General features: G+C 41.5%; 1 protein-coding gene across 9 annotated transcripts in view; it reads left to right on the top strand.

Moving 5' to 3' along the window:
* Positions 1-887: 887 nt before the first annotated feature.
* The window catches only part of LOC100301649 (calcium-activated potassium channel subunit alpha-1), a 208,472-nt gene continuing 191,638 nt past the window's right edge, over positions 888-17,721 (top strand). For 5 of the 9 annotated variants that reach the window (XM_021581131.2, XM_021581123.2, XM_021581121.2 and 2 more), the window contains exon 1: positions 888-1,847. In XM_021581131.2, coding sequence (XP_021436806.1) covers positions 1,611-1,847 — 237 coding nt within the window. In that variant the 5' untranslated portion in view covers positions 888-1,610. The remainder of the gene's footprint in view (positions 1,848-17,721) is intronic. The other 4 variants (XM_021581125.2, XM_021581139.2, XM_021581133.2 and 1 more) reach the window with 1 other exon arrangement.

Raw genomic sequence — 17,721 nt, 5'->3', positions numbered from 1 at the left:
AGCCTGTTCTTCGTGTGTATCTGCCCTCTCATTGGCTAGAATGGTCCTACCTGATCCCGCCTCACCCTCTACCTCTTCCATTTTTGAGGCCATGTATTTCCATTGTTAGAGCGGTCACTCGACTATCTTGTCAGTATAATATACAATTAAGAGGCGTCACTACAGTCCCTGGTTCGATTCCAAGCTGTATCACATCTGGCCGTGATTGAGAGTCCCATAGGGCGGCGCACAATTGGCCTAGCGTCGTCCGGGTTTGGCCGTCATTGTAAATAAGAATTTGCTGACTTGCCAAGTTAAACAAAGGTAAAAAAAAAATATATATTCTCTGCTAGCTCAGGCTCACGATTAGGGGATGGGATCAATGCAATATGTGACCACAAGGGAGAGCAGAATCTCCACTTTATAAATTAGTACATGGTAAAAAGTAAAAAAAAGTTGTTTTTAAACCTGACTAACGATAACGGTCAGAACAAGACGTTATATATTTAAAACGACAATTGGCGCTGCATAATTTCCGAGCTATGAATTAATTGATTTAATTGCTTAATTTCATCATCATAATCCATCTTTAAAATCAATAAATGTAATCATGCTTTAAATTATACATTTTGTATGAATATTTTACATGTGACAAAGCTACGTATTTTCACTTAAATTCTAGGTAGCCTACTTGTTTTCTTGGCATGAAGAAACGTTAAAAGAGCAACAGATTGCTTTTGTGTGGCTTTTCAACAGGTTCTATTCAAGCCGATATGTGGACAACATATTTCTGCTTTATTCTTTTCGGGAAAAAGTAATCCTCTCCTTCTCCCCCAGACGCAAAACGCTTTCAAGACATTGGGTTTAGTGCATATTATGGCTCCACCCCCGCTACCTGTAAATCGCCCTCCCAGTTCCTTATCATCTTCCAAATAGATCTGACAGTCAGCCGCTATCATCTGGCCGCCACTGAAGCAAGAAGAGGACAAGAAAACCTATGGAAACCATTATTGAACAGCTTTAATGAACGGAAAGTCATATGCTGTCATAAAAAGAGAAAGTAGTAATCAACACCCAACGAGAGCGCTAAATGGACCAGAAATAACGGACTCAACAAGGTGGAGTTTTGTGAGTGAGGGCGAGGGTTACCATCGATTGCCTTTACGCGATTTGGTTACCTGATGGAGAAACCAGAACGACGTGTGACTCGAAGATAATTGCTGCCTTTCCTGGAAATATTGAACTATTACACCAAAATAAACAACAAAGAAGAACAGCAACGGGATTTTCAATATGTAATTATATGAACGAGTTTTGAAGAAATATCTGATTTAGCATACAATTCGCATAAAACTTATTGTGCGATCTGTGAATGACTTCTGCTAATGGAACGATCATATCCTATCCTTTGAAGTGCAGTTTTTGCGTCACAGGTCGCTGAGAACACAACATTTACATTGAAGGACTGATGTAAACGGACAGGGTAGAGTACAGGAAGGAAGGTTGGTAGTTAGTTGAAGCAATATGGCTGAATTGTGGGATATGGGGCACTGGCTGGAACTACCCATATCGTCTGGATACTAGATATAGAACATGGAAACCTATCCCTGGGCATCAGTAGCCTCAGAATAATGCCTAAAGGTAAACATAGTTACTACCCGGACTCTCCCTCTATCCGCATATCCAAGACGGATGTGATCATCCCGTTCTCCCCAGATGTGCCCTGTGATAGCAATGGGCAGCGCATGTGGTGGGCTTTCCTTGCCTCCTCCATGGTCACATTCTTTGGGGGTCTCTTCATCATTCTGCTCTGGAGAACTCTCAAGTACCTGTGGACCGTCTGCTGCCACTGTAACACCAAAAAGAAGGTTGGTCATATTCATATGTCCACACACAGCACATTTCCAATGCCTTCATAACTTGTGACAGAAATTGACTAATGTCTATGTTGCTGTTTTAGTGTGGAACTTTGGCTTCATACCATTTGGATGCATATAGAATTCTGTATTTTCTTTACTATAGGCCTGTGACAGTCTGTGCAATAATGTTTCCCCACCAAAAATCACAGCCACATTGTTACCTTTCCCCCAAATGAAAAAACAGTTATAACATTACAATACAGTTATAACACCTGCATAACATTGTAACAGTGAAACTTGTGTGAGTTATTACATTCCAAGTGTATTTTATTAAGTGTGAATTAGAGTATATGCGTTTTAGATGTGCAGATCTTTTGTGTAATGATTTGGCATAATATTACTGAGGCTCTTGAGCTCTGCCTGTATTCTTGACACCTGTTGTTTCAAGTGAGAATTATTTGACCTGTCAGAAATCAGAAACTAATCATCATATCAAATAATTACAATACCGAAAGTATACTTTTTTTTCATGTATTCATTATGAAAATGTTTTTTGGGAATTTTATTTTTGTTTTTAGAAATGTTTGTTTTGTTTTGAGGTAGGACACCATTTTTTATAAAAACACTCCGTGGTATATTTGGCCTAATGTTGAATGAACAAACACAGATGTATGTATCACTTACAACCGTGTGTCATCTCGTTTCTTCATTGTCTGAAATTACACGAGCAGGTTTAGAACCAAAGCAACTTGTTAAAGCCATTGTCATCTGTAGGCCTGTCATGTAGGCCTGTTATGTAGGACGGTCATGTAGGCCTGTCTTAGCAATTGATGGATGAAAGGCAGCTGTGGTACTTCATACTATATATACATGCAGAATGTATATTCAGTTTATTTAATAGAAGTGTAACTCGATCAGACTGCGACAAATACACAAATTAACAAAAGGTGAGATTGCATCTGAAGAAATACTTTAGACACCTCTGGTTACAATGACAAACTTTTCAATGAAGCAATGTTGTCCAGGAAAATATGTAGGCTCGCAAACACGCACCGCACACACACAGTTAGTTGACAAGATTCCAACAGTTAGTCAGGAATAGTTTTCCCCAGTCTCTACCCTGGACACACCCCCACCACTGACAGCTGCTGTTCTATTACACCAGTCAAGCATTGTTGTGTGTCAAAGAGACATTCTTTAAAAGCATCATCAGTTGCCAGAACCATACTGTGTGTGTCACTAGAGTGACCAAATATCTATATCAATAGTTGATAAAGGTGTCAGCAACACTGACAAGTTGCTGTAAATTTACAGCAAAACTTTTACAGTTAGATACTGTAAACCTACATTACAGTACAGTTGTCACGATCGTCATATGAGTGAGACCAAGGAGCAGCGTGTTATGCGTACATTCTCTTTTAATGGATGAAACACTGAACAAAAACAACAAAATCAACAAACGAAACGTGACGCTATACAAACTAGTCAAGATCCCACAACACAAAAGAGGAAATGGCTACCTAAATATGATCCCCAATCAGAGACAACAATAAACAGCTGTCTCTGATTGGGAACCATATCAGGCCAACAGACATACAAAAACCCTAGACATACAAAACTAGAGTACCCACCCTGACCTAACCAAAATATATAGAAAAACAGAGATATCTAAGGTCAGGGCGTGACAACAGTACTGTAAAGAGCAATGCATGTTGTGGGTTTAATGGCATTCCACTACACTTCACAGTAAAGTACTGTATTACCTGTTTTGCTGTATATTTACAGCAGCATTCTGTGAGTTGTGGTGCATTGTGGGAGAATGTTGTGGGTGGCAAAATAATCTAGGGCACATTAACATATTTTGAGGTATGTCTTGTAAGATGCTATATTTGTTGCATTAGTGAGAATACTGTACCACAGAATAAAGTATCATACCATATTTTAAAAGAGAAATTATATTTGGCCAGTAAATTGACAGTAATTTACTGGCTACTGTGCTGCCAGTAATTTACTGTAAATATTGCAGGGTTTTATTTACAGTGAATGCATGCTCACCACTAGCAGTTCAAACCTTCATCTTACTACTGCAGTCTTGACATTCCCATGGCTGTGTATGGACTGTGTTTGAAGTCTTGACATTCCCATGGCTGTGTACGGACTGTGTTTGCAGTCTTGACATTCCCATGGCTGTGTATGGACTGTGTTTGCAGTCTTGACATTCCCATGGCTGTGTATGGACTGTGTTTGCAGTTTTGACATTCCCATGGCTGTGTATGGACTGTGTTTGCAGTCTTGACATTCCCATGGCTGTGTATGGACTGTGTTTGCAGTCTTGACATTCACATGGCTGTGTATGGACTGTGTTTGCAGTCTTGACATTCCCATGGCTGTGTATGGACTGTGTTTGCAGTCTTGACATTCCCATGCTGTGTAGGGGTAGGGGTGACAATTTTATTTGTATAATTCTGCTGTAAGAAGGGCAGCAGGTACCCTAGCGGTTAAGAGCTCTGGATTATGTCATCTGGCCGATCATGAATAACGTTACATTACTTAATACTGTTTGTTGATGAACACACCTGGTATCACTTTATTGTACAACTAATGAGGTGAGCAGTTAGTGGTCAGGTTACTTTAGCAGATTATTAGATCACAAATTAAGTGCAATCAATAGGGATACCTCCCTATAGTGCACTACTTTTGACCAAGGCCCATAGGGATCTGGTCAAAAGTAGTGCACTATATAGGGCATATGGTGCCATTTGGGACAGAGCCTTTTTCTCATCCTCCAAACTTGGAGAAAAACTAATGCGTAAAACTCTACAGTACAGGTAACAATGCATCATAGATGTGGCTAGACATTGAGTTCTGTGTTTAATCATCCAGTGTAGTAATCACCTCCTAACCTAATGCAGATCAGTGAGAGAGATGGCAAAGAGAGGGAAGGACTTGGAACTTCAGTGATCTTTCTCGCTCTCTCCGTTTCTCTCCAATCGTTGTATCAACCATGTATAATATAGAGGATTCAATCACTCTAATGAGCATGGATCTATTTGACAACAAAGATTTGAGTTGGTCAAGAAAATAATAATCTTGTTTTGATGAATTATAGTGCTGAGATGACCACTGCTTTATGAGCCAATGCTAAGAGAACTAGACCAGTGAGAAGAGTAGTGTGTGAGGTGTGAACCAGTATGAAACGAGACCAGTATGAGATTACTGTAGTACTCTCAGTCATGTATACATATACAGCTGGTGAGTAAAATACCCATCTAAAAGTCATTATCCTCACTAAGCTGTTTCGCATCGCCTGCCTGGACGGTTAATATGAAAATCATGATTATTTCTACTGTGAGGGAAATAATGCTTTGGCATTACTAAGGGAAATTACTAAGGGAAAGTGGTTATTTGACTATCAACCTGTTGCACTATAGTCTGTCTCCATACTGTATGTGCTGCTTGCAGCCCACTCTAAAATACATTTTTGGCATGACAATAAAGACTGACAGTGTTTTAACTAGTTTACAGATATGAAACAAACAGACAATCATATCTCTCAAAAATATCAAATGACCACAAAACCAACTTTATAAGAGGCTCTAAAGATATGTTCTATTTGACAAAAAAATGAATGACGTAGAATAAGGCGTTGTTGGCAGAATAGATGGATGCAGTTCAATGCCTGATTAATTGGTTACAGCTAGTGATTTAAGGTTTGATACCGGAGCTCCGAGGCATGCGTCGAAATTGCTGAACAGTTTATCGCTTTATCAGAAGCATGTGATCAAGCTTTGTTTCGTCGAACAGCCACTTGATTAGTTTGGTAGAATACAAAAATGCTATCCTGTGCAGGCGCTATGGAATGTGGGACGTTGTCTATAATAATTTGGCTGCTCTAAATGATTTTGATCAGCAGGTGCCAATAGTGTACACTGTGTGACTCAAAGCCTGGAGTAACAAACTTATTTTTGACACAATTGGCTGGAAATGCTCAATGCTTCAGGAAGGTTTGTTACCCCATCACTAGCTAGAGCTAGAGATGCAGGTGTCATCTGGTTAGTTAACAAGAACTGTGAATCAGTTTGCTAGCTAGCAGGAAATGGGAATCAGTTTGCTAGCTAGCAAGAAATGGGAATCCGTTTGCTAGCTAGCAAGAAATGGGAATCCGTTTGCTAGCTAGCAAGAAATGGGAATCCGTTTGCTAGCTAGCAAGAAATGGGAATCCGTTTTCTAGCTAGCTATGCTGAACTTGAAAGACTGTTATCCACAGTTAGCATATCACTTAGTTGTCAATCAAATATATTTGGCATCAATCAAATGGGAGGGCAGGCATGTTCGCATTCAGTTGTCAAAACGTGGGTTAGGAAAACAATGCATTGGCAGGCAAGCTGCAGAAGGGCGAGCAGTCTACTATTCCTATTGTTTATCATTGCAATTTAGTCTGCCGACTACAAGCTCATTTTTTTGGGGGGGGGGAGGGTTTATCTACTGTTCCCTCCATAGATTTGAGCTCATCTTGCTCTGGCTAACAGTTGTTGATCTTGTTATTGTTGTTGTTGATGATGACGTTGTTGTTGATGATGTGCATAGGCAACAGAGGAAGCGAGACCCTACCTGTTCATGGTTGTTTGATCAATAGAACTGTAAAGTTCCCAAATCTAAGGCATTCCCGTGGTATTTACATATTTGCAGAAATCCACTATTTTGTGGCTTTTGGCGAATGCTTTCTAACGATCTAAAGTCACGCTGGTGCTACTGCCTGTAAACACAGTCCAGTTCAAAGGGAAGGATGACAGGCCCATGTGGCAAATGGCTTATTTAGCTCTGATTGGCTATGGCACCCCTGTCTGTGTAGAGTCTATCCTGAGGTGTGTTCAGTTCACTTGAATGTTTACTATGTTACAGAACGGTTTGTACTGAATGACACATTTCCCCAAAACATTCTTGAACGTTTTTGCACAGACTTTGAGGTACGTTTGCTCCTGTTTGATGGGTGTGGCGAGGTGTACCTTGAAGCAATGAGTGACATATTTAAAAGGGCAGTGGCCGTGCTGACAGCTCTCCCCAACCCACAACCCAACCTCTCCCCTCTTTTCAACTGGTCGTTCAGTACAGCACCGTTTCCGTTCAATTGAACGTTCCAGAACGTAGAAACGTATTGAACATAGCCCTGGACAAGACTTGACACATTTTTATTAGGTTTTATTTACTGTAGTGTCTATTAATTGTCCAAACGCATGGCCGCTTTCCCACTCTATATTGCTATAGAATTTTCAGAAATGCCTTACTTTCATTCCCAAACATTCTATCAAAGTTTGAAAATGTGAAAATGTCTATATCTAACTTCTCATACATTAAAAAAAAGGCCTCATATTCTTTCAGCGGGTGTATATAAACTGATTTTATTTCACGTTGCTAAAACGCTGTCAGTTCCACTTTAAAGCACCATGAGAGACTGGAACACTAGGTAATGATGAGTAAGCCAGCGTTTTTACCAGATCGAACCAATGGAACGAACATTAATCACTCTTCCGTGTGTCATCCAGCTCTCCCTTCCTTCTGCCCTCTCCTCTTTTGCATGTCACTCACTCACTCACTCCTGTCTTCCTCTATTTTCTCTCCCCCAAGAATCACACACCCACACACACAGATGTAATGTCAATCAGTCGACAGGCAACTGGCACACATGTATGTATACAATGAGAGTCCGTTTTTTTGGTTGCTAAGCAACAAGCAAAGTAATTCATTTTAAGTGAAAATCCTTCCCCTTATGCAATTGTCTAGGCTCAGGATCTAACAGAGAGCTGGTTAGTGTAGGAACAGGAACACCGTTTCCCACCCACCCCCACCCAATCTGTGCATGTGATTAGCATCACAAACAAAGCACCTAGAATAGAGCAGGTGCTTTTAGTGTTTCATAGATGGAGGCTGATAATCTGTTCCATTTCTCCTTGTTGTTTTTAAGTTGGCCTCTGTTTATGAGGGAGATTTCTCCCCCCCACTCACGCACTGCAGTCCTGAAAGGGGAAGCTCCAGGCTGCTCTTTGAGCTCTAGGGTGCATCCCGAATGGCACCCTATTCCCTTTATAGAGCTGTACTTTTGACCAGGGCTAATAGAAAGTAGTGCACTATATCGGGAATATGGTGCTATTTGGGACACAACCCCAGATTGGCTGTATTCTCTGCCCTCATTACCTCCCTTTTATGTCTGAGACAACTGGATAGGTCAAAACAATCTCTCACATTGATTTCACTTAGGCCTATACAGTCCAATCAGATCTGTAAAGAGGAGTGAAGGAGGGTAGAGGGGAGGGAACATCTATCCTGGAATGGAACACCACAGTGAGTGCGTCCCAAATGACACCCTATTTCAGAAAGAGTGCACTACTTTTGACCATGGTTCTGGTCAAAAGTAGTACACTATATAGGAATAGGGTGCCATTTTGGATGTAAACTATACCTGGCAATGGGAACTTGCTGCTACTGGTAAGCAGGATTTGGTAGTCAACTTTAAAAATGTAATCTGTTACTTTTGGTGATGCAATTTTTTTTTTTTTACTTGTTTTTAATTTCACCTTTATTTAACCAGGTAGGCTAGTTGAGAACAAGTTCTCATTTACAACTGTGACCTGGACAAGATAAAGCAAAGCAGTGCGACACAAACAACAGTGTTACACATGGAATAAACAAGCGTACAGTCAATAACACAATAGAAAAAAGAAAGTCTATATACAGTGTGTGCAAATGGCATGAGCAGGTAAGGAAATAAATATTCCATAGTAGCGTAGTAATTACAATTCAGCAAATTAACACTGGAGTGATAGATGTGCAGATGATGTGCAAGTAGAAATACTGGTGTGCAAAAGAGCAGAAAAGTAAATGAAAACAATATGGGGATGAGGGAGATTGGATGGGCTATGTACAGCTGCAGCGATCGGTTAGCTGCTCAGATAGCTGATGTTTAAAGTTAGTGAGGGAAATATAAGTCCAGCTTCAGCGATTTTTGCAATTCGTTCCAGTCATTGGCAGCAGAGAACTGGAAGGAAAGGCGGCCAAAGAGGTGTTGGCTTTGGGGATGAGATATACCTGCTGGAGCCCGTGCTACGGGTGGGTGTTGTTATCGTGACCAGTGAGCTGAGATAAGGCAGAGCTTTACCTAGCAAAGACTTGTAGTGTAGTGTAACTGTATGTGGACACCCGCTGGTCGAACATTTCATTCCAAAATCATGGGCATTAATATTGAGTTGGACTTTGCTGTTATAACAGCGACCACTCTTCTCGGGAAGGTATTTCACTAGATGTTGGAACATTGATGTGGGGACTGTCTTCCATTCAGCCACAAGAGCATTGGTGAGGTCAGGAACTGATGTTGGGCGATTAGACCTGGCTCGCAGTCGGCGTCCCAATTCATCCCAAAGGTGTTCGATGGGGTTGAGGTCAGGGCTCTTTGCAGGCCAGTCAAGTTCTTCCAAACAGATCGACAAACCATTTCATTATGGACCTCGCTTTGTGCATGGGGGCATTGTCATGCTAAAACATCAAAAGGCCTTCCCCAAACTGTTGCCACAAAGTTGGAAGCACAGAATCATCTAGAATGTCATTGTATGTTAACATTTCCCTTCACTGGAACTAAGAGGCCTGAACCATGAAATAATTATTCCTCCTCCAACTTTACAGTTGGCATTATACATTCGGGCAGGTAGAGTTCTCCTGGCATCTGCCTAACCCAGATTTGTCTGTCGGACTGCCAGATGGTGAAGTGTGATTCATCACTCCAGAGAACGTGTTTCCACTGCTCCAATGGCGGTGAGCTTTACACCACTCCAGCCGACTCTTGGCAATTTGACAAACTGACTTGTTGGAAAGGTGGCATCCTATGACGGTGCCACGTTGAAAGTCACTGAGCTCTTCAGTAAAGTCATTCTACTGTCAATGTTTGTCTATGGAGATTGCATGGCTGTGTGCTCGATTTTATACAACTGTCAGCAACGGGTGTGGCTGACACAGCCGAATGAAGGTTTGTCCACATACTTTTGTATATATAGTGTAGCTGTCCAAAACCTTAATCAGTAATGTAACTTTTGGATTACCCAAACTCAGTAACGTAATCTGATTACTTTTCCCTTAAGAGGAATTAGAACAAACATTTATATTACCAATTGAACAACATATATTGCAGGATAAATCAATGTTAGAGTTTACATAGCTGGCCATAAATGGATGTTGCATTTTACTTTATGGGTTGGTTATGTGTGCTTCTTATATTCCAGAGGAAAAGGACCCATCGTTTTGACAGTTTATACTGCGAGTCCCAAATTATTCCCTTTGTAGTGCAGTAATAGGATGCCATTTTGGACGCAGCCTTAGACTGATGGTGGTCTGGGTTATGTGCAGACATGGCTCCATCCATGATCTCATTAATCAATGTGCATCACTGCTGGGTGTCTCAGTCTGTCTAGTGCAGCGGTTCACAACCTTTTCCATTCTGGGGACCACCAAATCACCAGGTGTCAGTGTGAGGGTTAACAGACAGTAGTCAGGTTTGATCTTCAGTGGGGTTTTTTCTCTCACCTTTATTTAACCAGGTAGGCCAGTTGAGAACAAGTTCTCATTTACAACTGCGACCTGGCCACGATAAGGCAAAGTAGTGCGACAAAAACAATAACACAGCGTTTCACATGGGATAAACAAACGTACAGTCAATAACACAAAATAAAAATCTATATACAATGTGTGCAAATGTAGTAAGATTAGGGAGGTAAGGCAAAAAAATTGGCCATAAAAGTGAAATGACAATTTAGCATTAACACTGGAGTGATAGATGTGCAGATGATGATGTGCAAGTAGAGATACTGGGATGCAAAAGAGAAAAAAAATAACAATATGGGGATGAGGTAGTTGGGTGGGCTATTTACAGATGGGCTGTGTACATGTACAGTGATCAGTAAGCTGCTCTGAGAGCTGATGCTTAAAGTTAGAGAGGGAGATATAAGACTCCAGCTTCAGTGATTTTTGCAATTCGTTCCAGTCATTGGCAGTAGAGTACTGGAAGGAAAGGCAGCCAAAGGAAGTGTTGGCTTTGGGGATGACTGGTGAAATATACCTGCTGAAGCATGTGCTACAGTTGGGTGTTGCTATGGTTACCAGTGAGCTGAGATAAGGCAAGGCTTTACCTAGCAAAGACTTAGATGACCTGGAGCCAGTGGGTTTGGCGACGAATCTGTAGCGAGGGCCAGCCAACGAGAGCATACAGGTCGCAGTGGTGGGTAGTATATGGGGCTTTGGTGACAAAACGGATGGCACTGTGATAGACTGCATCCAATTTGCTGAGTAGAGTGTTGGAGGCTATTTTGAAAATGACATTGCCAAAGTGAAGGATCGACAGGATAGTCAGTTTTACAAGGGTATGTTTGGCAGCATGAGTGAAGGAGGCTTTGTTGCGAAATAGGAATCCGATTCTGGATTTAATTTTGGATTGGAGATGCCTAATGTGAGTCTGGAAGGAGAGTTTACAGTCTAACCAGACACCTTGTTATTTGTAGTTGTCCACATGTTCTAAGTCAGAACCGTCCAGAGTAGTGATGCTAGACAGGCGGGCAGGTGCAGGCAGCGATCGGTTGAAGTGCATGCATTTTGTTTTACTTGCATTTAAGAGCAGTTGGGGGCCACGGAAGGAGTGTTGTATGGCATTGAAGTTCGTCTGGAGATTTGTTAACAGTCTCCGAAGAAGGGCCAGAAGTATACAGAATGGTTTCTGCGTAGAGCTGGTTCAGAGAATCACCAGCAGCAAGATAGATTTCATTGATGTATACAGAGAAAAGAGTCGGCCCGAGAATTGAACCCTGTGGCACCCCCACAGAGACTGCCAGAGTCCAGACAACAGGCCCTCCGATTTGACAGACTGAACTCTGTCTGAGAAGCAGTTGGTGAACCAGGTGAGGCAGCCATTTGAGAAACCAAGGCTGTTGAGTTTGCCGATAAGAATGCGGTGGTTGACAGAGTCGAAAGCCTTGGCCAGGTTGATGAAGACGGCTGGACAGTATTGTCTTTTATTGATGGAGGTTATGATATAATTTAGGACCTTGAGCGTAGCTGAGGTGCACCTATGACCAGCTCAGAAACCAGATTGCATAGCGGAGAAGGTACGGTGTGATTCGAAATGGCCGGTGATCTGTTTGTTAACTTGGCTTTCGAAGACCTTGGAAAGGCAGGGTAGGATAGATATAGGTCTGTTGCAGTTTGGGTCTAGAGTGTCTCCCCCTTTGAAGAGGGGGATGACCGCGGCAGCTTACCAAATCTTTGGGGATCTCAGACGATACGAAAGAAAGGTTGAACAGGCTAGTAATAGGAGGTTGCAACAATTGCGGTGGATCATTTTAGAAAGAGAGGGTCCAGATTGTCTTGCCCAGCTGATTTGTAGGGATCCAGATTTTGCAGCTCTTTCAGAACATCAGCTATCTGGATTTGGGTGAAGGAGCAATGGGGAGGGTTGGGCAAGTTTCTGTGGTGGGTGCAGAGCTGTTGACCAGGGTAGTGGTAACCAGGTGGAAAGCATGGTCACCTGTAGAAAAATGCTTATTGAAATTCTTGATTATCATAGATTTATCGGTGGTGACAGTGTTTCCTAACCTCAGTGCAGTGGGCAGCTGGGAGGAGGTGCTCTTACTCTTCATGGACTTTACAGTCTCCCAGAACATTTGAGTTTCTGCTACAGGATGCACATTTCTGTTAGCCTTAGCTTTCCTAACTGACTGAGTATATTGGTTCCTAACTTCCTGAAAAGTTGCATATCGATGCAAATGCAGTACGCCACACAATGTTTTGTGCTGGTCAAGGGCAGTCAGGTCTGGAGTGATCCAAGGGCTATATCTGTGCTTAGTTCTACATTATTGTCAATGGGGCATGCTTATTTAAGATGGTGAGGTTAAGCACTTTTAGAATAAACAGATATCCTCTACTGATGGGATGAGGTCAATATCCTTCCAGGATACCTGGGCCAGGTTGATTAGAAAGGCCTGCTGACTGAAGTGTTTTAGGGAGCATTTGACAGTGATGAGAGGTGGTTGTTTGATCGCTGACCCATTACGGACGCAGGCGATGAGGCAGTGATCGCTGAGATCCTGGTTGAAGACAGCAGAGGTGTATTTAGAGGGCAGGTTGGTCAGGATGATATCTATGAGGGTGCCCGTGTTTACGGATTTAGGGTTGTACCTGGTAGGTTCCATGATAATTTGTGTGAGATTGAGGGCATCTAGTTTAGATTGTAGGACGGCCGGGGTGTTAAGCATATCCCAGTTTAGGTCACCTATCAGTACAAACTCTGAAGATAAATGGGGGGCAATTAATTCACATATGGTGTCCAGGGCACAGCTAAGGGCTGAGGGGGGTCTATAACAAGCGGCAACAGTGAGAGACTTATTTCTGCAAAGGTGGCTTTTCAAAAGTAGAAGCTCAAATTGTTTGGGCACAGACCTGGATAGCATGACAGAACTCTGCAGGCTGTCTCTGCAGTAGATTGCAACTCCACCCCCTTCGGCAGTTCTTTCTTGATGGAAAATGCTGTAGTTGGGGATGGAAATGTCAGAATTTTTGGTGGCCTTCCTAAGCCAGGATTCAGACACAGCTAGGACTTCAGGGTTGACGGAGTGTGCTAAAGCAATAAAATTAAAAAAACTTACGGAGGAGGCTTCTGATGTTAATATGCATGAAACCAAGGCTTTTATGGTTACAGAAGTCAACAAATGAGAGCGCCTGGGGAATAGGAGTTGAATTGGGGGCTACAGGGACTGGGTTAACCTCTACATCAGAGGAGCAGTAGGATAAGGGTACAGCCGACGTCTATAAGAACTGGTTCGTTGGGGACAGAATATAATAAGCAGATTTATGGGCGTGGTAGAATAGATTCAAGGCATAATGTACAGACAAGGGTATGGTAGAATTTGAGTGCAGTGGAGGTAAACCAAGTTAACCTTGGTGAGGTCTTTGCATGTGTGTGGGGTGGGACTAAAGAGCTATCTAAGGCATTTTGAGTTTTACAGTGAAATAAAACAATAAAAACTAGCCAAAACAGCAGTAGACATTAGAGAGAGGCATAAAGCAATAACAGGTGTTGATCAGGAGAGCTAAGACAACAACGGGTAAATGGTGATGAATGGGCAGAGCGGGTCAGTTAGGTACATACAGGACCTGAGTTCGAGGCTGGGGCCGGCAGGTAAACAAAATGAGGTACCAAGTTATTGAAACAGTCCAGGGGGAATCAGCTGTGTAGCCGAGTGATCATAGGGTCAAAAGAGCAGAAATAGGTGAGTCAGGGTGCTGTTCGGTATTCACTACTACACTTGGCGAGCAGGGGACACCTGAGCACATACTTCAGCTCAGGAAGTAAGCTGGCCACACTGTTAATCCTCTCAGTCATTCTCTGAGAGAATATTCATACTCTGTTATGGATAATGTTTGAAGATGGTCATACCATGGATCATTTATTATTTGATTTAGAATTTTTTGGACCCCTGTAGGTACAGTGCCTTGCGAAAGTATTCGGCCCCCTTGAACTTTGCGACCTTTTGCCACATTTCAGGCTTCAAACATAAAGATATAAAACTATATTTTTTTGTGAAGAATCAACAACAAGTGGGACACAATCATGAAGTGGAACGACATTTATTGGATATTTCAAACTTTTTTAACAAATCAAAAACTGAAAAATTGGGCGTGCAAAATTATTCAGCCCCCTTAAGTTAATACTTTGTAGCGCCACCTTTTGCTGCGATTACAGCTGTAAGTCGCTTGGGGTATGTCTCTATCAGTTTTGCACATCGAGAGACTGACATTTTTTCCCATTCCTCCTTGCAAAACAGCTCGAGCTCAGTGAGGTTGAATGGAGAGCATTTGTGAACAGCAGTTTTCAGTTCTTTCCACAGATTCTCGATTGGATTCAGGTCTGGACTTTGACTTGGCCATTCCATTCTAACCTGGATATGTTTATTTTTGAACCATTCCATTGTAGATTTTGCTTTATGTTTTGGATCATTGTCTTGTTGGAAGACAAATCTCCGTCCCAGTCTCAGGTCTTTTGCAGACTCCATCAGGTTTTCTTCCAGAATGGTCCTGTATTTGGCTCCATCCATCTTCCCATCAATTTTAACCATCTTCCCTGTCCCTGCTGAAGAAAAGCAGGCCCAAACCATGATGCTGCCACCACCATGTTTGACAGTGGGGATGGTGTGTTCAGCTGTGTTGCTTTTACGCCAAACATAACGTTTTGCATTGTTGCCAAAAAGTTCAATTTTGGTTTCATCTGACCAGAGCACCTTCTTCCACATGTTTGGTGTGTCTCCCAGGTGGCTTGTGGCAAACTTTAAACGACACTTTTTATGGATATCTTTAAGAAATGGCTTTCTTCTTGCCACTCTTCCATAAAGGCCAGATTTGTGCAATATACGACTGATTGTTGTCCTATGGACAGAGTCTCCCACCTCAGCTGTAGATCTCTGCAGTTCATCCAGAGTGATCATGGGCCTCTTGGCTGCATCTCTGATCAGTCTTCTCCTTGTATGAGCTGAAAGTTTAGAGGGACGGCCAGGTCTTGGTAGATTTGCAGTGGTCTGATACTCCTTCCATTTCAATATTATCGCTTGCACAGTGCTCCTTGGGATGTTTAAAGCTTGGGAAATCTTTTTGTATCCAAATCCGGCTTTAAACTTCTTCACAACAGTATCTCGGACCTGCCTGGTGTGTTCCTTGTTCTTCATGATGCTCTCTGCGCTTTTAACGGACCTCTGAGACTATCACAGTGCAGGTGCATTTATACGGAGACTTGATTACACACAGGTGGATTGTATTTATCATCATTAGTCATTTAGGTCAACATTGGATCATTCAGAGATCCTCACTGAACTTCTGGAGAGAGTTTGCTGCACTGAAAATAAAGGGGCTGAATAATTTTGCAAGCCCAATTTTTCAGTTTTTGATTTGTTAAAAAAGTTTGAAATATCCAATAAATATCGTTCCACTTCATGATTGTGTCCCACTTGTTGTTGATTCTTCACAAAAAAATACAGTTTTATATCTTTATGTTTGAAGCCTGAAATGTGGCAAAAGGTCGCAAAGTTCAAGGGGGCCGAATATATTTTCTCAAGGCACTGTATATAAAATAACGAATTTGGGCTTTACTACGATAGTACATAGAAACACATTGAATTACACATTCATAATCGGCAAAAAATAAATAATGAATAAGGTTTTGAAGTGTCTGTCCTATATCTAGGAGGTAATAAGAAATCTCAGGAAATGTTTGTTTTTTGGACACATTTATATTTAACCCCCTTTTTGCTACAAAACCTTCCTCCATCCTCCATTTCCTCCATACTTCCATTTGCTTGTATGATGAGTATCGTTTCACATGTGGGGGTCGTAGTTAATAACGGAGAACACTATTGTGTTCGTGACAGTCTCATTTTTCCATAGAGTGGCTAAACCGTTCAGACACTACAGACATTTTCATGAGAAGTCTCATGGTTTGACAAACACCGTTGGAGCTCGGCCACCTAGGAGGATGCAGTGGATTGAGACGCAGCCCATTCAAAAAACAGATACATGTAGCTTAAACTAATGGATTTTGATGAGGATTTCTTTATTATGTTACATACATTACCGTTGAAAAGTTTGGTGTCGCTTAGAAATGTCCTTGTTTATGAAAGAAAAACACATTTTCTGTCCATTAACATAACATCAAATTGATCAAAAGTACAGTGTAGACATTGTTAATGTTGTAAATGACTATTGTAGCTGGAAATGACAGATTTTTTTATGGAATATCTACATAGGCGTACAGAGGCCCATTATCAGCAACCATCACTCCTGTGTTCCAATGGCACGTTGTGGTAGCTAATCCAAGTTTATCATTTTAAAAGGCTAATTAATCATTAGAAAACCCTTTTGCTATTTAATGAAGCTGCCAGTTGAGGACTTGTAAGGCATCTGTTTCTCAAACTAGGCACTCTAATGTATTTGTCCTTTTGCTCAGTTGTGCACCAGGGCCTCCCACTCTTTCTATTCTGGTTAGAGCCAATTTGCGCTGTTCTGTGAAGGGAGTAGTACACAGCGTTGTATGAGATCGTCAGTTTCTTGGCAATTTCTCGCATGGACTTCATTTCTCAGAACAAGAATAGACTGATGAGTTTCAGAAGAAAGTGAATTGTTTCTGGCCATTTTGAGCCTGTAATCAAACCAACAAATGCTGATGCTCCAGATATTCATCTAGTCTAAAGAAGGACAGTTTTATTGCTTTAATCAGATCAACAGTTTTCAGCTGTGCTAACATAATTGCAAAACGCTAGGTTTTGGGCTTCCTTAAAATGTGCTCTGTAAATGCTTTTCCTGATCGGATTTTCACACACACACACACCACACACAGAGAGAGAGATTTTATTTGACATTTATATTCTTACATGGTAAAAGGTTATTCTTGTTATCTGTGTGAATTATATGTTTTACTCACTGTTATATTACTCTTCTCTAACTTCTGAACTTGGCACATTCAGGACATTCCCTTTCATCCCATTCTTGCTTAGAATATCCTGTATCTTATAAGAGTTATGCCTACACAGTCTCTGATTGAAAATTATTATGCGCAAAACAAAAATGGGATGAATGGAGACATTCTGGTAATGTCCAAGTTTAGCAGTTACAGAAGTGTAATTTTATATGAGTAAGCACTAAGCAATCTGTGTGAGTCTTTTGTTAATCAACTGGCAAAATATTGGCATTTATTGGACTATAGCCCAAACAGTGGTAATAACAGGTACTTTAATACCACTTTTGAATTTTTTGAGATGCCTCCATATCTTTTAGTTTTCACCATAGAGAACGGATTCATTTATAATTG

This window comes from Oncorhynchus mykiss, chromosome 23 (assembly GCF_013265735.2).
Source record: "Oncorhynchus mykiss isolate Arlee chromosome 23, USDA_OmykA_1.1, whole genome shotgun sequence".
Classification (NCBI taxonomy): domain Eukaryota; kingdom Metazoa; phylum Chordata; class Actinopteri; order Salmoniformes; family Salmonidae; genus Oncorhynchus; species Oncorhynchus mykiss.
The sequence above is the reverse complement of the archived record's forward strand: the minus strand, read 5'-3'. Positions and strand labels throughout refer to the sequence as shown.